The sequence below is a fragment of the Oncorhynchus keta genome, chromosome 11 (genome assembly GCF_023373465.1).
Source record: "Oncorhynchus keta strain PuntledgeMale-10-30-2019 chromosome 11, Oket_V2, whole genome shotgun sequence".
Lineage (NCBI taxonomy): Eukaryota > Metazoa > Chordata > Actinopteri > Salmoniformes > Salmonidae > Oncorhynchus > Oncorhynchus keta.
The window spans coordinates 3501534-3524081 of record NC_068431.1 but is presented as its reverse complement, the minus strand read 5'-3'; the positions used below and the strand labels follow the sequence as shown (position 1 = coordinate 3524081).

Sequence of the window (22548 nt, the reverse complement as noted above, 5' to 3'; positions counted from 1 at the left end):
TGGAGAACAGCCCAACTTTTCCACTGAGGACAGGATTTGATTTGGAAGACAAACAACTAAAGAGCTAAGAATGAGTTTGTTCCCAGCAAGGATTAAAATCACATTGATGTGAATTTTTTTGATTGTTTATGTGATTGACTACATTCAGTAATGAGGGCAACTTTAGTTTCAGAAGTGGGTGGGAGGGTAACCAGACAGGGGGTCTTGGGGTCCTCCCCCACAATTTCTTTGGTATCTGAAGCACATTTCCTGCATTTCGCATTTCTATACAATCCATTATGACCCATGGCTCTTCTAGCTGTCTCTATTTAGAACAAACAAAAGTAAGCAAAAACACCCACAATCATCAAACTAGGTAAGAGATCGTTATTAAATATGTTTAAGTGATTGATAAGACTGAACTAGATCAAAGGAAAGTAATAATCAATATTGTGTTGTACATGTAATCAATAGCCTAACATGTGAACAGCTCTTTAAAAAGTACAAAGATCTTTTATTGTTTGTCTTTACTAAGACATCCTCTATCAAATGTCAGCCAACCACCTGCATGCCCCGCCCCCACCAGTCCAGCCAACCACCTGCATGCCCCGCCCCCCACCAGTCTAGTCAACCACCTGCATGCCCGACCCCCACCAGTCTAGTCAATACCTACATTCTCTCCCCGGCCCCCACCAGTCCAGTCAATACCTACATTCTCTCCCCGACCCCCACCAGTCCAGTCAATACCTACATTTCTCCCCGACCCCCACCAGTCCAGTCAATATCTACATCTCTCCCCGACCCCCACCAGTCCAGTCAATACCTACATTCTCTCCCCGACCCCCACCAGTCCAGTCAATACCTACATTCTCTCCCCGACCCCCACCAGTCCAGTCCAGTCAATACCTACATTCTCTCCCCGACCCCCACCAGTCCAGTCAATACCTACATTCTCTCCCCGACCCGCACCAGTCCAGTCAATATCTACATTCTCTCCCGACCCCCACCAGTCCAGTCAATACCTACATTCTCTCCCGACCCCCACCAGTCCAGTCAATACCTACATTCTCTCCCCGACCCCCACCAGTCCAGTCAATATCTACATTCTCTCCCGACCCCCACCAGTCCAGTCAATACCTACATTCTCTCCCCGACCCCCACCAGTCCAGTCAATACCTACATTCTCTCCCCGACCCCCACCAGTCCAGTCAATACCTACATTCTCTCCCCCGACCCGCACCAGTCCAGTCAATATCTACATTCTCTCCCGACCCCCACCAGTCCAGTCAATACCTACATTCTCTCCCCGACCCCTACCAGTCCAGTCAATACCTACATTCTCTCCCGACCCGCACCAGTCCAGTCAATACCTACATTCTCTCCCCGACCCCCACCAGTCCAGTCAATACCTACATTCTCTCCCCGACCCCCACCAGTCTAGTCAATACCTACATTCTCTCCCCGACCCCCACCAGTCCAGTCAATACCTACATTCTCTCCCCGACCCCCACCAGTCCAGTCAATACCTACATTCTCTCCCCGACCCCCACCAGTCCAGTCAATACCTACATTCTCTGAACCCCGACCCCCACCAGTCCAGTCAATATCTACATTCTCTCCCCGACCCCACCAGTCCAGTCAATACCTACATTCTCTCCCCGACCCCCACCAGTCCAGTCAATACCTACATTCTCTCCCCCGACCCCCACCAGTCCAGTCAATACCTACATTCTCTCCCCGACCCCCACCAGTCCAGTCAATACCTACATTCTCTCCCGACCCGCACCAGTCCAGTCAATACCTACATTCTCTCCCGACCCCCACCAGTCCAGTCAATACCTACATTCTCTCCCCGACCCCCACCAGTCTAGTCAATACCTACATTCTCTCCCCGACCCCCACCAGTCCAGTCAATACCTACATTCTCTCCCCGACCCCCACCAGTCCAGTCAATACCTACATTCTCTCCCGGCCCCCACCAGTCTAGTCAATAACTACATTCTCTCCCGGCCCCCACCAGTCCAGTCAATACCTACATTCTCTCCCCGACCCCCACCAGTCCAGTCAATACCTACATTCTCTCCCCGACCCGCACCAGTCCAGTCAATACCTACATTCTCTCCCCCGACCCCTACCATTCTAGTCAATACCTACATTCTCTCCCCGACCCCCACCAGTCCAGTCAATACCTACATTCTCTCCCCGACCCCCACCAGTCCAGTCAATACCTACATTCTCTCCCGACCCCCACCAGTCTAGTCAATACCTACATTCTCTCCCCGACCCGCACCAGTCCAGTCAATACCTACATTCTCTCCCCGACCCCCACCAGTCCAGTCAATACCTACATTCTCTCCCCGGCCCCCACCAGTCCAGTCAATACCTACATTCTCTCCCCGGCCCCACCACCAGTCCAGTCAATACCTACATTCTCTCCCGGCCCCCACCAGTCTAGTCAATAACTACATTCTCTCCCGGCCCCCACCAGTCTAGTCAATAACTAAATTCTCTCTCAGACCCCCACCAGTCCAGTCAATACCTACATTCTCTCCCCGACCCGCACCAGTCCAGTCAATACCTACATTCTCTCCCGACCCCCACCAGTCCAGTCAATACCTACATTCTCTCCCGCCCCCACCAGTCCAGCCAACCACCTGCATGCCCGCCCGCCCCCCACCAGTCCATCCAACCACCTGCATGCCCGCCCCCCACCAGTCCAGCCAACCACCTGCATGCCCGACCCCCACCAGTCTATTCAACCACCTGCATGCCCGACCCCCACCAGTCTAGTCAACCACCTGCATGCCCGACCCCCACCAGTCTAGTCAATACCTACATTCTCTCCCGGCCCCCACCAGTCTAGTCAATAACTACATTCTCTCCCCGCCCCCACCAGTCCAGTCAATACCTACATTCTCTCCCGGCCCCCACCAGTCCAGTCAATACCTACATTCTCTCCCCGACCCCCACCAGTCTAGTCAATACCTACATTCTCTCCCCCGACCCCCACCAGTCCAGTCAATACCTACATTCTCTCCCCGGCCCCCACCAGTCTAGTCAATAACTACATTCTCTCCCGGCCCCCACCAGTCCAGTCAATACCTACATTCTCTCCCCGACCCCCACCAGTCTAGTCAATACCTACATTCTCTCCCCGACCCCCACCAGTCTAGTCAATACCTACATTCTCTCCCCGACCCCCACCAGTCCAGTCAATACCTACATTCTCTCCCCGACCCCCACCAGTCCAGTCAATACCTACATTCTCTCCCGACCCCCACCAGTCCAGTCAATACCTACATTCTCTCCCCGACCCCCACCAGTCTAGTCAATACCTACATTCTCTCCCCGACCCCCACCAGTCTAGTCAATACCTACATTCTCTCCCCGACCCCCACCAGTCTAGTCAATACCTACATTCTCTCTCAGACCCCCACCAGTCTAGTCAATAACTACATTCTCTCCCCGACCAGTCTAGTCAAAACTCAACTTTCTCTACCACCAGTCTAGTCAATAACTAAATTCTCTCCCGACCCCCACCAGTCTAGTCAATAACTAAATTCTCTCCCCGACCAGTCTAGTCAATACCTCAACTCCCTGACCAGTCTAGTCAATAACTAAATTCTCTCCTCGGCCCCCACCAGTCTAATCAAAACTCAACTTTCTCCCCCACCAGTCTAGTCAATAACTCAACTCCCTCCCCCACCAGTCTAGTCAATAACTACATTCTCTCCCGGCCCCCACCAGTCCAGTCAATACCTACATTCTCTCCCCGACCCCCACCAGTCTAGTCAATACCTACATTCTCTCCCCCGACCCCCACCAGTCTAGTCAATACCTACATTCTCTCCCCGACCCCCACCAGTCCAGTCAATACCTACATTCTCTCCCGACCCCCACCAGTCCAGTCAATACCTACATTCTCTCCCCGACCCCCACCAGTCCAGTCAATACCTACATTCTCTCCCGACCCCCACCAGTCTAGTCAATACCTACATTCTCTCCCCCGACCCCCACCAGTCTAGTCAATACCTACATTCTCTCCCGACCCCCACCAGTCTAGTCAATACCTACATTCTCTCTCAGACCCCCACCAGTCTAGTCAATAACTACATTCTCTGGCCCCGACCAGTCTAGTCAAAACTCAACTTTCTCTACCACCAGTCTAGTCAATAACTAAATTCTCTCTCAGACCCCCACCAGTCTAGTCAATAACTAAATTCTCTCCCCGACCAGTCTAGTCAATACCTCAACTCCCTGACCAGTCTAGTCAATAACTAAATTCTCTCCTCGGCCCCCACCAGTCTAATCAAAACTCAACTTTCTCCCCCACCAGTCTAGTCAATAACTCAACTCCCTCCCCCACCAGTCTAGTCAAAACTCAACTTTCTCCCAACACAATTTCTTTCACACTTGATGTATTATTTTATTCCCAAGGGAAATGTTTGGAAAGGCATAGACCTACACATATACAGTACCAGTCAAAAGTGTGGACACACCCACTGGTTGATGCTTATTTATAAAACCCTCTTAGGCCTCACTCCCCTCTATCTGATATATCTCCTGCAGCCTTCATTCTCCACATACAACACCCGTTCTGCCAGTCACATTCTGTTAAAGGTCCTCAAAGCAAACACATCCCTGGGTCGCTCCTCTTTTTAGTTCGCTGCAGGTAGCGACTGGAATGAGCTGCAACAAACACTCAAACTGGACAGTTTTATCTCAATATCTCCATTCAAAGACTCAATCATGGACACTCTTACTGACAATTGTCTGTTTTGCGTGATGTACTGTTGTCTCTACCTTCTTGCCCTTTGTGCTGTTGTCTGTGCCCAATAATGTTTGTACCATGTTGTGATGCTACCATGCTGTGTTGTCATGTTGTGTTGCTACCATGTTGTTGTCATGTTGTGTTGCTGCCATGCTATGTTGTTGTCTTAGGTCTCTCTTTATGTAGTGTTGTCTCTCTTGTTGTGATGTGTGTTTTGTCCTAAATTTATATTGTATTTATTTTTTATTTTAATCCCAGGCCCCCGTCCCCACATGAGGCCTTTTGGTAGGCTGTCATTGTAAATAATAAATTGTTCTTAACTGGCTTGCCTAGTTAAAAAAAATATTTAAAAAATGTCACTGTAACCTGCAACTTCAATTAAATGGAAGAAAAACCTACTCATTCAAGGGGTTTTCTTTCTTTTTACAATTTTCTACAGTTTAGAATAGTAGTGAAGACAAACTATGAAATAACACATGGAATCATGTAGTAACCAAAAAAAGTGTTAAACAAAACTAAATATATTTGAGATTCTTCAAATAGCCACCCTTTGCCTTGATACACTCTTGGAATTCTCTCAAACAGCTTCACCTGGAGTGCTTGTCCAACAGTCTTGAAGGAGTTCCCACATATGCTGAGCACCTGTTGGCTGCTTTTCCTTTACTCTGCGTTCCAACTCATCCCAAACCATCTCAATTGGGTTGAGGTCGGGTGATTGTGGAGGCCAGGTCATCTGATGCAGCACTCCATCACTCCCATCCGGGCTAGGCTGTCATTCACACTGTGACAGTAGTTTTGATTTAGAATGGAATATTATTATTATTATCATTTATCGAAACCGGGGCAGCGGGAAAACATACATGTCATCTTTGCAGTTAAATAGCGAATGCCAGGCAGGCTATACTCCTGCGGTAAAGATTAGAAATGTGCTTAATATTAGGAAAGTTAAGAAATAAATATAGTAGGCCCAGTGACGACTTAGCGAAAATAATAATAATACAAAATAAAATAATTATATACACTGCCGTTCAAAAGTTTGGGGTCACTTTGAAATGTCCTTGTTTTTGAACGAAAAGCAAAAAAAAAAATCAATTTAAAAACGTCAAATTGATCAGAAATACAGTGTAGACATTGATAATTAGAGGTCGACCGATTAATCGGAATGGCCGATTAATTAGGGCCGATTTGACGTTTTCATAACAATCGGAAATCGGTATATTTGGACACCGACTTGGCCATTTTTTAAAATATATATTTTTTTACGCCTTTATTTAATCTTTATTTAACTAGGCAAGTCAGTTAAGAACAAATTCTTATTTTCAATGACAGCCTAGGAACGGTGGGTTAACTGCCTCGTTCAGGGGCAGAACGGCAGATTTTCACCTTGTCAGCTCAGGGGATCCAATCTTGCAACCTTACAGTTAACTAGTCCAACGCTATAACCACCTGCCTCTCGTTGCACTCCTGTAACGTGAATGCAGTAAGCCAAGGTAAGTTGCTAGCTATCATTAAACTTATAAAAAACAATCAAACAATCAATCATAATCACTAGTTTAACTACACATGGTTGATGATATTACTAGTTTATCTAGCGTGTCCGGACATTGCATATAATCTGACTGAGCATACAAGCATACAAGTATCTGACTGAGCGGTGGTAGGCAGCAGCAGGCTCGTAAGCATTCATTCAAATAGCACTTTTGTGCGTTTTGCCAGCAGCTCTTTGTTGTGCGTCAAGCATTGCGCTGTTTATGACTTCAAGCCTATCAACTCCCGAGATGAGGCTGGTGTAACCGATGTGAAATGGTTAGCAGGGTGCGCGCTAATTGCATTTCAAACGTCACTCGCTCTGAGACATGGAGTGGTTGTTCCCCTTGCTCTGCATGGGTAACGCTGCTTCGAGTGTGGCTGTTGTCGTTGTGTTGCTGGTTCGAGCCCAGGGAGGAGTGAGGAGAGGGACGGAAGCTATACTGTTACACTGGCAATACTAAAATGCCTATAAGAACATCCAATAGTCAAAGGTTAATGAAATACAAATGGTATAGAGGGAAATAGTCCTATAATTCCTATAATAACTACAACCTAAAACTTCTTACCTGGGAATATTGAAGACTCATGTTAAAAGGAACCACCAGCTTTCATATGTTCTAATGTTCTGAGCAGGGAACTTAAACGTTAGCTTTCTTACATGGCACATATTGCACTTTTACTTTCTTCCCCAACACTTTGTTTTTGCATTATTTAAACCAAATTGAACATGTTTCATTATTTATTTGAGGCTACATTTATTTTATTGATGTATTATATTAAGTTAAAATAAGTGTGCATTCAGTAACTTCCATTTCACACTGGGCAAATTATTATTTATTTTTTTGCCTTTGTCGGGATTTGTCGTCATGCAGTCAATAAGGATGAATATTAATTAGGGGCATTTCACTGACTTTATAGTTAACTATGGGCGTTAAAAGGGTGAGAGAAAAAAAGACACTCGCTCACATGCGCCAAATTTTGAGTTGATTGTGATTTATAAAGGGAAACCGACATGGGACATGCGTGTGCACTTTTCTAAATCAGAATATTTTTGTGCTTGAGCACTTTCTGTGTTTCGTGAATCCTCCGCACAGTTTTATAAATGAGGCCACAGGTCTGGCAGAATCTGTGCAGAAGATCAAGGTGCTGCTGTAGGCCCTCCTTGGTTGGTGACACAAGCACCAGATCATCAGCAAACAGTAGACATTTAATTTCAGATTCTAGCAGGGTGAGACCGGGTGCTGCAGACTGTTCTAGTGCCCGCGCCAATTCGTTGATATATACAGTTGAAGTCGGAAGTTTACATACATACACCTTAGCCAAATACATTTAAACTCAGTTTGTCACAATTCCTGACATTTAATCCCTGTAAAAATCCCATGTTTTAGGTCAGTTAGGATCACCACTTTATTTTAAGAATGTGAAATGTCAGAATAATAGTAGAGAAAGTGATTTATTTCAGCTTTTATTTCTTTCATCACATTCTCAGTGGGGCAGAAGTTTACATACACTCAATTAGCATTTGGTAGCATTGCCTTTAAATTGTTTAACTTGAGTCAAACGTTTCAGGTAGCCTTCCACAAGCTTCCCACAATAGGTTGGGTGAATTTTGGCCCATTCCTCCTGACAGAGCTGGTGTAACGGAGTCAGGTTTGTAAGGCCTCTTTGCTCACACACGCTTTTTCAGTTCTGCCCACAAATTTTCTATAGGATTGAGGTCAGGGCTTTCTGATGGCCACTCCAATACCTTGACTTTGTTGTCCTTAAGCCATTTTGACACAACTTTGGAATTATACTTTGGGTCATTGTCCATTTGGAAGACCCATTTGTGACCAAGCTTTAACTTCCTGACTGATGTTGGTTCAATATATCCACATAATTTCCCTCCCTCATGATGCCATCTATTTTGTGAAGTGCACCAGTCTCTCCTGCAGAAAGCACCCCCACAACATGATGCTGCCACCCCCGTGCTTCACGGTTGGAATAGTGTTCTTCAGTTTGCAAGCCTCCCCCTTTTTCCTCCAAACATAACGATGGTCATTATGGCCAAACAGTTCTATTTTTGTTTCATCAGACCGGAGGACATTTCTCCAAAAGTATGATCTTTGTCCCCATGTGCAGTTGCAAACCGTAGTCTGGCTTTTTTTATGGTGGGTTTGGAGCAGTGGCTTCTTCCTTGCTGGGCGGCCTTTCAGGTTATGTCGATATAGGACTCATTTCACTGTGGATATAGATACTTTACCTGTTTCCTCCAGCATCTTCACAAGGTCCTTTGCTGTTGTTCTGGGATTACTTTTCGCACCAAAGTATGTTCAAGTATGTTCATCTCTCGGAGACAGAACGCGTCTCCTTCCTGAGCGGGATGACTGCTGCGTGGTCCCATGGTGTTTATACTTGCGTACTATTGTGTGTACAGATGAACGTGGTACCTTCAGGCGTTTGGAAATTGCTCCCAAGGATGAACCAGACTTGTGGAGGTCTCCAATTTGTTTCTGAGGTCTAGGCTGTTTTCTTTTGATTTTCCTATGATGTCAAGTAAAGAGGCACAGAGTTTGAAGGTAGGCCTTGAAATACATCCACAGGTACACCTCCAATTGACTCAGATGATGTCAATTAGCCTATCAGAAGCTTCTAAAGCCATGACATAATTTTCTTGAATTTTCCAAACTGTTTACATGCACAGTCAATTTAGTGCATGTAAACTTCTGACCCACTGGAATTGTGATGCAGTGAATTATATAGTGAAATAATCAATTGTTGGAAGAATTGCTGAAAGTAGATGTCCTGTCCTACTTGACAGAACTATAGTTTGTTAACAAGAAATTTGTGGAGTGGTTTAAAAGCGAGTTTCAATGACTCCAACCTAAGTGTATGTAAACTTCCGACTTCAACTGTATGTTGAAGAGGGTGGGGCTTAAGCTAAATCCCTGTCTTAACCCACAGCCCTGTGGAAAGAAATGTGTGTTTTCTTTGCCAGTTTTAACCACATACTTGTTTTGTTTACATAGATTTTATAATGTTATGTTTTTCCCCCAACACCACTATCCATCAGTTTGTATAGCAGACCCCAAATTGAGTCGAACGCAGCTTTTTTGAAATCAACAAAGCATGAGAAGACTTTACCTTTGTTTTGGTTGGTTTGTTTGTCAATTAGGGTGTGCATTACGTGGTCTTTCGTTCGATAATTTGGTAAAAAGCCAATTTGAGTACAGTACATTGTTTTCACTGAGGATATGTACAAGTCTGCTGTTAATGCAGATGATTTCCCCAAGGTTGCTGTGAAAACATGGTACATGGTAGTTATTGGGGTCAAGTTTGGCTCCATTTTGTGGATTGGGGTGTTCCAAATATTGGGGATGCCAAAGAGTTTAAGCAAATTGGAATTTATTATTTCATAATTTCATTGTATTTTGTCCTGCTTCTTAAGACCTGGAAGCACCAGCGTGCACTGCGCAATGAGACACAGATTTATTTTATCCTTATTTAACGAGGCAAGTCAGTTAAGAACAAATTCTTATTTTCAATGACGGCCTAGGAACAGTGCATGTTCAGCAGAACGACAGATTTGTACCTTGTCAGCTCGGGGGTTTGAACTTTATTCCACCGCTCTAACCACTAGGCTACCCTGGATATCCCTACCAGCCATATCCTCCCTAACCCGGACAACGCTTTGCCCCCATGGACCTCCCGGTCACGGCCGGCTGCGACAGAGCCTGGGCTCGAACCCAGAGTCTCTGGTGGCAAGGCTAGCACTGCGATGCAGTGCCTTAGACCACTGTGCCACCCGGGAGGCCATTCATGTGTATGTTTTTTATGTCTGTTCTTTGTTATAGGGACAAAAAGATCGGGAAAGTGGTTTACCCATACATCTCCATTTTGGATAGATAATTCTTTGTGTTGTTGTTTGTTTAGTGTTTTCCAATTTTCTCCAGAATTGGTTAGAGGCTATGGATTCTTCAATTACATTGAGCTGATTTCTGACATGCTGGTCCTTCTTTTTCCGTAGTGTATTTCTGTATTGTTTTAGTGAAGGCGTAGACTCAGGATTTCTGGGTCTCTCTATTTTTGGTTGGACAGTTTCTCAATTTCTTTCTTAAATTTTTGCATTCTTCTTCAAACCATTTGTCATTGTTGTTCATTTTCTTAGGTTTTCTATTTGAGATTTTTAGATTTGATCGGGAAGCTGAGAGGTCAAATATACGGTTTAGGTTTTCTACTGCCAAGTTTACACCTTCACTATTACAGTGAAACATTTTGTTGAGGAAGTTGTCTAAAAGGGATTGAATTTGTTGTTGCTTAATTGTTTTTTGGTAGGTTTCCACACTACATTTCTTCAATCTATTGTATTTCTTAATATTACTCAGTTCATTTGGCTTTGATGCCTCATGATTGAGTATTGCTCTGTTCAGGTAGACTGTGATTTTGCTGTGATCTGATAGGGGTGTCAGTGGGCTGACTGAACGCTCTGAGGGAGTCTGGGTTGAGGTCAGTGATAAAGTAGTCTACAGTACTACTGCCAAGAGATAAGCTATAGGTGTACCTACCATAGGAGTCCCCTCGAAGCCTATTGACTATGTACATACCCAGCGTGCGACAGAGCTGCATGAGTTGTGACCTGTTTTTGTTGACTATGTTGTCATAGTTGTGCCTAAGGGGGGCATATTGGGGAGGGAATGTTGTCACCTCCAGGCAGGTGTTTGTCCCCCTGTGTGCTGAGGGTGTCAGGTTCTTGTCTGTTCTGGCATTTAGGTCGCCACAGACTAGTGTTCCACATATTGGACCTATAGACCTCAATCAGTTGAACTTGCCCCTAGACACTGATCTAAATGTGTGCTTGTGTGTCTGTCTAGGCCAGTTCAGATGGGACCATCGTTGGGTCTCTGACACCTCATCATGTGCGTGCCCACTCCTCTCCCGCCTCGCTCCCCATCAATGCCCTTTCTGCCCCAGCAACCAGTGCCATGGCAACACAGCCGCTCCCTGACGACGTACCCCTCCCTCCGGGCTGGGAGATGACCAAGACTCCCTCAGGACAGTGCTACTTCCTCAAGTAGGTGTCTCTGTGTGGCAGGTAAAACCAGTCCTAAATCAGCAGGATAAACCAGCTCCTAAACTGCAGCAGACTACGGAAGCCTGTTAGGGAAAAACCTCACGTGGAGAAACAACACTAACCAATCTGACTGGCTAACCAACAACCAATTACATGGCTCAGAAATCTACATCCTCTACTGTCTCCTAACTTGTGTGTGTGTGCGTGTGTGTGTGTGTGTGTGTGTGTGTGTGTGTGTGTGTGTGTGTGTGTGTGTGTGTGTGTGTGTGTGTGTGTGTGTGTGTGTGTGTGTGTGTGTGTGTGTGTGTGTGTGTGTGTGTGTAGTCACCTGGACCAGACGACCACATGGCATGACCCCCGTCTCTCCCATCTCCAGACCAACGCAGCGGCCCACCTGCTCTCTGCTCCCCCGCCACACACACACACCCTCGCACACCCTGCACCCAACACACACACACAGAGTAACACCAGCTCCAACACAGGTACCACCCTCTTTTTCTCTCTCTCCGTCTGTCACTCTCTCTTTCTATCTGCCTGTCCCTCTCTCGCTGTCTCTCTCTCTCGCTGTCTCTCTCGCTGTCTCTGCTTGTCTGTCTGTCACGTCTGTCTGTCTCTCTCTCTGTCTGTTTGTTTGTCTCGCTGTCTCTCTTTCTCTCTCTCGCTGTCTCTGTCTCTCTTTCTCTATCACTCTGTCTGTTTCTATCTCTCTGATCTGTCTGTTTCTGTCTCTGTGTCTCTCTCTCTGTCTTTCTGTCTCTCTGATCTGTCTGTCTCTGATCTGTCTGTCTCTCTCTGATCTGTCTGTCTCTCTCTGATCTGTCTGTGATCTGTCTGTCTCTGTCTCTTTCTCTGTCTTTCTCTCTCTCTCTGTCTTTCTGTCTCTGTCTTTTTCTCTCCTTAAATTTTGTATTAATTGATTATATTTCATTCTTGTTGACAGTTCCACTAAATGTAGTGCTCTCCATTATCTCCATGCCTCCCTCTGTCCTGTGTGTCCGCTCCAGGCCCCCTCCCAGAGGGTTGGGAACAGGCAGTGACTCCTGAAGGAGAGGTCTACTACATCAACCACATCACCAAGACCACCTCCTGGTTAGACCCACACCTAGGTAACAGTAATGAGAGAGAGAGACACTGAGAGAGAGCGAGCAAGAGACAGAGAGACCCACACCTAGGTCACAGTAGGAAGGCCAACAAAAATTCAGAAATTTCCGTACAACATTTTCCATCAAGACATCTGCTAAAGGGGGCGGAGTTAGCCTGCAGAGTTCTGTCTTACTTTTCAGGTCTGTGCCCAAACAGTTTGAGCTTCTACTTTCCATCTCTCCAGAAACAAGTATCTCACTGTTGCCGCTTATTATTATTATTCCCTCAGCCCCCAGCTGTGCCCTGGACACCATATGTGACTTGATTGCCCCCCATCTATCTTCAGAGCTCGTACTGTTAGGTGACCTAAACTGGGACATGCTTAACCTGAGACAGAGAGACCCCCCACAACAGCCAGTGAAAGTGCAGAAATTCAAAAGAACAAAATCTCATAATTAAAATTCCTCAGAGTAGACCCATTTTAACCCAGTTAATCCAGCCACAGTTCAGTCAGGTCAACAGTAGGAAGGCCAAGTTCAAAATTCAGAAATTTCCAGAGCCAACATTTTCCATCAAGACATCAGTAAACATGCGGTGATAGCCTGCAGAGTTCTGTCTTACTTTTCAGGTCTGTGCCCAAACAGTTTGAGCTTCTACTTTCCATCTCTCCAGAAACAAGTATCAGCCACAGTTCCGTAGAACATTGATTATTATTCCCTCAGCCCCCAGCACAGTTCTAGAATTGATTGTTCAGTAGAACCCCATCTATCTTCAGAGCTCGTACTGTTAGGTGACCTAAACTGGGACATGCTTAACCTGTCTAGGACCGCTAGCGGAACCCCCCCGCAACAGCCAGTGAAAGTGCAGGGCGCCAAATTCAAAACAACAAAAATCTCATAATTAAAATTCCTCAAGTATTTTACGCCATTTTAAATATAAAATTCTCGTTAATCCAGCCACAGTTCAGTAGAACATGCGGTGATATTGCAGAGAGCCACATCAATTCTCGTTAATCCAGCCACAGTTCAGTAGAACATGCGGTGATATTGCAGAGAGCCACATCAATTCTCGTTAATCCAGCCACAGTTCAGTAGAACATGCGGTGATATTGCAGAGAGCCACATCAATTCTCGTTAATCCAGCCACAGTTCAGTAGAACATGCGGTGATATTGCAGAGAGCCACATCAATTTCTGGAAATAGTCATAATAAACATGGATTAAGATATGACTATTATACATGGAACTTTAGATAAACTTCTCCTGCAACCGTTGTGTCAGACTTTAAAAAAAACTTTACGGAGAGAAAACCATGCAATAATCTGAGTACAGCCTTAAGACAACAAAGCAGCCAAAAAGATACCCGCCATTACTCAGAAATAGCATTTGAAATATTAACTTACCTTTGATGATCTTCATCAGAATGCACTCCCAGGAATCCCAGTTCCACCATAAATGTTTGATGTGTTTGATAATGTCCATTAGTTATGTCCAAATACCTTCTTTTGTTAGGGCGTTTGGTAAACAAATCCAAAAGCGCTTTCAGGTTGTGCCGAACGTCAGACGAAAAGTTTAAAAAGTTAACATAAAAAATAGCGTCTTATAACGTAACGTCATTTTTTTAAATTAAAAAAGTTGACGATAAACTTTCACAAAACACTTCGAAATACTTTTTCTAATGCAACTTTAGGTATTAGTAAACGTTAATAAGCGATCAAATTGATCACGAGGCGAAGTATATTCTTTAGCTGTCCGTCTGGGAATAATGTCCCGGTAAATCTCAACCAAAATATCCGGTCGGAGGCTTGAACAAATGGCTTGTCTCTTCTTCGTTTGACCAAGAAACAAAGCCTAGGCAAATGACAAGACTGTTGACATCGTGTGGAAGCTGTAGGTATTGCAACCTCAGCCCCATTTATTGTGGTTCGCCTTTATCAATGGGTTGAAGTGGCAGATGGATATATATTTCCATTTTCAGTGATCAGATTTTCCTGCGCTTTTCGATGAAACGCACGTTCTGTTATAGTCACAGCCGTGATTTAACCAGTTTTATAAACGTCTGAGTGTTTTCTATCCACACATACTAATCATATGCATATACTATATTCCTGGCATGAGCAGCAGGGCGCTGAAATTTTGCGCGATTTTTAACAGAATGTTCTAAAAAGTAGGGGGTAGGAGTAACAGGTTAAATGTGAACTACCAAACATTCTCTATTCTAGATCTCTTTTAAATGTGAACTACCAAACATTCTCTAATCTAGATCTCTTTTAAATGTGAACTACCAAACATTCTCTAATCTAGATCTCTTTTAAATGTGAACTACCAAACATTCTCTATTCTAGATCTCTTTTAAATGTGAACTACCAAACATTCTCTAATCTAGATCTCTTTTAAATGTGAACTACCAAACATTCTCTATTCTAGATCTCTTTTAAATGTGAACTACCAAACATTCTCTAATCTAGATCTCTTTTAAATGTAACCTACCAAACATTCTCTATTCTAGATCTCTTTTAAATGTAACCTACCAAACATTCCCTAATCTAGATCTCTTTTAAATGTAACCTACCAAACATTCTCTATTCTAGATCTCTTTTAAATGTGAACTACCAAACATTCTCTAATCTAGATCTCTTTTAAATGTGAACTACCAAACATTCTCTATTCTAGATCTCTTTTAAATGTGAACTACCAAACATTCTCTAATCTAGATCTCTTTTAAATGTGAACTACCAAACATTCTCTTTTAAATGTGACCTGTGGAATGTTGATTTGGGAGCACCCAAGATTATCACTCAGATCATACATTATGTCTGTATTGTTCTTCCGTCTGCATCTGTCTGCATTGTTACTCCATCTGCATTGTCTCTCCATCTGGATTGCCCCTCCATCTGCATTGTCCCCCTGTCTGCATTGTCTATCCATCTGCATTGTATATCCATCTGCATTATCACTCCGCCTGCATTGTCTCTCCGTCTGCATTGTCTCTCCATCTGCATTGTCTCTCCGTCTGCATTGTCTCTCCGTCTGCATTGTCTCTCCGCCTGCATTGTCTCTCCGTCTGCATTGTCTCTCCGTCTGCATTGTCTCTCCGCCTGCATTGTCTCTCCATCTGGATTGCCCCTCCATCTGCATTGTCCCCCTGTCTGCATTGTCTATCCATCTGCATTGTATATCCATCTGCATTATCACTCCGCCTGCATTGTCTCTCCGTCTGCATTGTCACTCAGTCTACATTGTTTTCGCTGTCTGAATTGTCACCTCGTCTGCATTGTACTCCGTCTGCATTGTTCTTCCATCTGTCTGCATTGGTTATTCGGTCTGTCTGCATTGTTTCTTCCCTCTGTATTGTTTTTTCCAGTGCACTTTGGCTGTTTTGTATCATTTGAGGGGTGCACATTAGGAGCAAAGATATTTGTATCATTTTACTGATTGTACCTCTGCCATAAAGGCTCGAGCTGCTGCTTTCAAGGAGCGGGACACTAATCCAGACGCTTATAAGAAATCCCGCTATGCCCTCATTCGAACCATCAAACAAGCAGAGCATCAATACAACAGTAAGATTGCAGGACTTGAAAATTATTACGGATTGCAAAGGGAAACCGGAGCTGCCCAGTGACGTGAGCCTACCAGACGAGCTTAAATGCCTTTTATGCTCGCTTTGAGGCAAGCAACACTGAAGCATGCACGAGAGCACCAGCTGTTCTGGATGACTGTGTGATAACACTCTCGGTAGCCGATGTGAGCAAGACCTTTAAACAGGTCAACATTCACAAAGCCGCAGGGCCAGATGGATTACCAGGACGTGTACTCAAAGCAAGCGCAAACCAACTGGAAAGTGTCTTCACTGACATTTTCATCCTCTCCCTGACCGAGTCTGTAATACCTACATGTTTCAAGCAGACCACCATAGTCCCTGTGCCCAAGGAAGCGAAGTTAACCTGTCTAAATCATTACCGCCCTGTGGCACTCACGTCTGTAGCCATGAAGTGCTTTGGAAGGCTTGTCATGGCTCACATCAACAGCATCCTTCCGGACAACCTAGACCCATTCCAATTTGCATACCGCCCCAACAGATCCACAGATGACGCAATCTCAATCGCACTCCACACTGCCCTTTCTCACCTGGACAAAAGGAACACCTATGTGAGAATGCTGTTCATTGACTACAGCTCAGCGTCCTATACCATACTGCCCACGAAGCTCATCACTAAGCTAAGGACCCTGGGACTAAACACCTCTCTCGGCAACTGGATCCTAGACTTCCTGATGGGGCCGCCCCAGGTGGTAAGGGTAGGCAACATGTCTGCCGCACTGATCCTCAACACTGGGGCCCCTCAGGAGTGTGTACTTAGTCCCCTCCTGTACTCCCTGTTCACCCACGACTGCGTGTCCAAACACGACTCCAACACCATCATTAAGTTTGCTTTCGACACAACAGTGGTAGGTAGGCCTGATCACCGACAACGATGAGATGGCCTATTGGGAGGAGGTCAGATAACTGGCTGTGTGGTGCCAGGACAACAACCTCTCCCTCAGTGTGAGCAAGACAATGGAGCTGAGCGTGGACTATAGGAAAAGGCAGCCCGAACAGGTCCCCATTCTCATCAACGGGGCTGTAGTGGAGCGGATTGACAGTTTCAAGTTCCTTGGTGTCCACATCACCAACAAACTGTCATGGTCCAAACCTACCAAGACAGTTGTGAAGAGGGCACGACAAAACCTATTCCCCCTCAGGAGACTGAAAAGATTTGGCATGGGTCCCCAGATCAAGAAGTTCTACAGCTGCACCATCGAGAGCTTCCTGACCTGTTGCATCACTGCCTGGTATGGCAACTGCTCGGCATCTGTAAGGCGCTACAGAGGGTAGTGCAGTGCGTATGGCCCAGTACATCACTGGGGCCAAGCTTCCTGCCATCGAGGACCTATATAATAGGCGGTGTCAGAGGAAAGCCCATAAAATTGTCAGTCTCCAGTCACCCAAGTCATAGACAGTTTCTTTTGCTACCGCACGGCAAGCAGTACCGGCGAGCCAAATCTAGAACCAAAATGCTCCTTAACCTGTTGAGTGTAGGGGGTAGTATTTGATGTTTGGATGAAAAACGTACCCAAATTAAACTGCCTATTTCTCAGGCCCAGAAGATAGAATATGCATATAATTGTCAGATTAAAATAGAAAACACTCTAAAGTTTCCAAAACGGTCAAAATATTGTGTTTGAGTATAACAGAACTGATATTGCGAAAACCTGAGGAAAATCCAACTAGGAAGTGCCTCTTATTTTGAAAGCTCCCTGTTCCATTGCATGCCTTCCCTCCATTTAAAGGGATAGCAACCAGATTCCTTTCCCTATGGCTTCCACATGGTTTAAACAGTCTTTAGACATAGTTTCAGCCTTTTATTCTGAAAAATGAGCGAGAACAATCACATCGCGTCAGTGGATGGCTGGGTGCCAGCAGAGTTTTGCATGCGCCAACAGCTTGGAGCAGACATTTTCTCTCTCTTTCCTATTGAAAAAGCTACGGTCCGGTTGAAATATCATCAATTATTTATTGTAAAAACAACCTGAGGATTGATTATAAAAAACGTTTGACATGTTTCTACGAACTTTACGGATACTATTTGGAATTTTGTTCTGCCCCGTCGTGACCGCTTGAGTCTGTGGATTACTGAACATAACGCACCAACCAAATGGAGGTATTTTGGATATAAAAATAATCTTTATGGAACAAAAGGAACATTTATTGTGTAACTGGGAGTCTCGTGAATGCAAACATCCGAAGATCATCAAAGGTAAGCGATTCATTTTATTGCTTTTCTGGCTTTCGTGACCAATCTACTTTGCTGCTAGCTGTTTGTAATGCTTTGTCTGCTGAGAGAGATGCCCTTACATAAACGCTTGGTTTGCTTTTGCTGTAAAGCTTTTTGAAATCTGACATGCCAGGTGGATTAACAACAAGCTAAACTGTGTTTTGCTATATTGCACTTGTGATTTCATGAATATTAAATATTTTTAGTAATTTAATTTGAATTTGGTGCTCTGCAATTCAGCGGATGTTGACGAAAATGATCCCGCTTAAGGGATGGGTGCGCCAATAAATTAACAGCTTCTACCCCCATAAGACTGCTGAACAATTAATCAAATGATCCCTGGACTATTTACATTGACCCGCCCCCCCCCCCATTTGTTTTTTACACTGCTGCTACTCGCTGTTTATTATCTATGCACCCCCACCTACATGTAAAAATTACCTCAACTAACCTGTACCCCTGCACACTGACTCGGTACCGGTACCTCCTGTAAATAGCCTTGTTATTATGCGTTACTTTTTATTATTTTTTACTTTAGTTTATTTGGTAAATATTTTCTTAACTCTTCTTGACCTGCACTGTTGGTTAAGGGCTAAGTAAGCATTTCACACTAAGGTCTATACTTCGGCGCATGTGACAAATAAAGTTTGATTTGGACATGACCAGCAGGGTCACCTGGAGGGATCAGCCAATGAAGGTAAAGCCACCCAGTTGACTACATAAAAATGGTGGAAGCCTGAAATGGCGCTGCCCATGCTAATACGGTCTCATGTTCTATGGGCAACAGTAAACATGCCCCCTTCGCCTTGGGTCAGTTAGTGAAAATTATTCAGACTTATGTTGTGTTACTATAACGCCCCCCTTGGGCCAATGAGTGTATTTTGTAAAAAGAACCCATGTTCTGTCAAAATAGGGCAAGCAGGGCGGCTTGTTCAAAGTCTGCTGGGTGACTAATTAGTAGAACATCTAATGGGCGGTGCTTGTAGGTCCTTATTGGAAACCCGTTGCTTATGAGAGGCTGCATACAGTGCATTTGGAAAGTATTCAGACCCTTTGACTTTTTCCATGTTTTGTTACTTTACAGCCTTATTCTAAAATAGATTTAGTTTTTATCCTCATTTTTGACATTTTTGCAAATGTATTAACAATAAAAAAAACGGATACCTTATTTACATAAGTATTCAAAAACCAAACCATGAGGTCGAAGGAATTGTCCGTAGTGATCCGAGACAGAAGTGTGTCAAGGCACAGATCAGGGGAAGGGTACCAAAACATTTCTGCAGCATTGAAGGTCCCCAAGAACACAGTGGCCTCCATCATTCGTAAATGGAAGAAGTTTGGAATCACCAAGACTCTTCCTAGAGCTGACTGCCTGGCCAAACTGAGCAATCGGGGGAGAAGGGTATTGGTCAGGAAGGTGACTAAGAACCCGATAGTCACTTTGACAGAGCTCCGGAGTTCCTCTGTGGAGATGGTTGTCTTTCTGAAATGTTCTCCCATCTCTGCAGCACTCCACCAATCAGGCCTTTATGGTAGAGTGGCCAGACAGAAGCCACTCCTCAGTTAAAGGCATCTGAAGGACTCAGACAATGTGATACAAGATTCTCTGGTCTGATGAAACTAAGATTCAACTCTTTGGCCTGAATGCCAAGCATCACGTCTGGAGGAAACCTGGCACCATCCCTACGGTGAATCTTGGTGGTAGCAGCATCATGCTGTGGGGATGTTTTTCAGAGGCAGGGATAGGGAGAATAGTCAGGATTGAGGGAAAGATGAACGGAACATTGAACAGAGAGATCCTTGATGAAAACCTGCTCCAGAGCGCTCAGGACCTCAGACTGGGGTGAAGGTTCATCTTCCAACAGGACAACGACCCTAAACACACATCCAAGACAACGCAGGAGTAGCTTCGGGACAAGTCACTGAATGTCCTTGAGTGGCCCAGCCATAGCCCAGACTTGAACCTGATCGAACATGAAAATCGCTGGGCAGCTAAGGTCAACATCCAATCTGACAGTGCTTGAGAGGATCTGAAGAGAATAATGGGAGAAACTCCCTAAATACAGGTGTGCCAAGCTTGTAACGTCATACCCAAGGAGACTCAAGTCTATAATTGCTGCCAAAGGTGCTTTAACAAAGCACTGAGTAAATGGTCTGAATACTTATGTAAATGTAATATTTCTGTTTGTTTTTTTAATACATTTGCTAACATTTCTGAAGAACAGATTTTGCTTTGTCATTATGGGGTATTTTGTGTAGATTGGTGCGGGGAGAAAACAATTGAATACATTTTATAGTAAGGCTAGAACATAACAAATCGTGGAAAAAGTCAACGGGTCTGAATACTTTCCGAATGCTGTATATGTACAACATGTCATGACTGCAGCTCAAACAGCACAGGAGATATGCTTGTTCAAAATGAGACAGACATGGAAGGAGAGACAGACAGACATGGGAGGAGAGACAGACAGACATGGAAGGAGAGACAGACAGACATGGAAGGAGAGACAGACAGACATGGAAGGAGAGACAGACAGACATGGAAGGAGAGACAGACAGACAGGGAAGGAGAGACAGACAGACAGGGAAGGAGAGACAGACAGACAGACAGGGAAGGAGAGACAGACAGACATGGAAGGAGAGACAGACAGACAGGGAAGGAGAGACAGACAGACAGGGAAGGAGAGACAGACCGACATGGAAGGAGAGACAGACAGACAGGGAAGGAGAGACAGACCGACATGGAAGGAGAGACAGACAGACAGGGAAGGAGAGACAGACAGGGAAGGAGAGACAGACAGACAGGGAAGGAGAGACAGACAGACAGGGAAGGAGAGACAGACAGACAGGGAAGGAGAGACAGACAGACAGGGAAGGAGAGACAGACAGACATGGAAGGAGAGACAGACAGACATGGAAGGAGAGACAGACAGACAGACAGGGAAGGAGAGACAGACAGACAGACAGGGAAGGAGAGACAGACAGACAGACAGGGAAGGAGAGACAGACAGACAGACAGGGAAGGAGAGACTGACAGACAGGGAAGGAGAGACTGACAGACAGGGAAGGAGAGACTGACAGACAGGGAAGGAGAGACAGACAGACAGGGAAGGAGAGACAGACAGACAGGGAAGGAGAGACAGACAGACATGGAAGGAGAGACTGACAGACAGGGAAGGAGAGACAGACAGACAGGGAAGGAGAGACAGACAGACAGGGAAGGAGAGACAGACAGACAGGGAAGGAGAGACAGACAGACAGGGAAGGAGAGACAGACAGACAGGGAAGGAGAGACAGACAGACAGGGAAGGAGAGACAGACAGACAGGGAAGGAGAGACAGACAGACAGGGAAGGAGAGACAGACAGACAGGGAAGGAGAGACAGACAGACAGGGAAGGAGAGACAGACAGACAGGGAAGGAGAGACAGACCGACATGGAAGGAGAGACAGACAGACAGGGAAGGAGAGACAGACAGACAGGGAAGGAGAGACAGACAGACAGGGAAGGAGAGACAGACAGACAGGGAAGGAGAGACAGACAGACAGGGAAGGAGAGACAGACAGACATGGAAGGAGAGACAGACAGACATGGAAGGAGAGACAGACAGACAGGGAAGGAGAGACAGACAGACAGGGAAGGAGAGACAGACAGACAGGGAAGGAGAGACAGACAGACAGGGAAGGAGAGACAGACAGACAGGGAAGGAGAGACAGACAGACATGGAAGGAGAGACAGACAGACATGGAAGGAGAGACAGACAGACATGGAAGGAGAGACAGACAGACATGGAAGGAGAGACAGACAGACATGGAAGGAGAGACAGACAGACATGGAAGGAGAGACAGACAGACAGGGAAGGAGAGACAGACAGACAGGGAAGGAGAGACAGACAGACAGGGAAGGAGAGACAGACAGACAGGGAAGGAGAGACAGACAGACAGGGAAGGAGAGACAGACAGACAGGGAAGGAGAGACAGACAGACAGGGAAGGAGAGACAGACAGACAGGGAAGGAGAGACTGACAGACATGGAAGGAGAGACAGACAGACATGGAAGGAGAGACAGACAGACATGGAAGGAGAGACAGACAGACATGGAAGGAGAGACAGACAGACATGGAAGGAGAGACAGACAGACATGGAAGGAGAGACAGACAGACAGGGAAGGAGAGACAGACAGACAGGGAAGGAGAGACAGACAGACAGGGAAGGAGAGACAGACAGACAGGGAAGGAGAGACAGACAGACAGGGAAGGAGAGACAGACAGACAGGGAAGGAGAGACAGACAGACAGGGAAGGAGAGACAGACAGACAGGGAAGGA

General features: G+C 45.3%; 1 protein-coding gene across 2 annotated transcripts in view; it reads left to right on the top strand.

Moving 5' to 3' along the window:
* Positions 1-22548, top strand: part of LOC118390625 (transcriptional coactivator YAP1-like) — a 33966-nt gene that overhangs the window by 998 nt on the left and 10420 nt on the right. For both annotated transcript variants that reach the window (XM_052529163.1, XM_052529164.1), the window contains exons 2-4: positions 11131-11330; positions 11655-11812; positions 12335-12436. In XM_052529163.1, coding sequence (XP_052385123.1) covers positions 11131-11330; positions 11655-11812; positions 12335-12436 — 460 coding nt within the window. The remainder of the gene's footprint in view (positions 1-11130; positions 11331-11654; positions 11813-12334; positions 12437-22548) is intronic.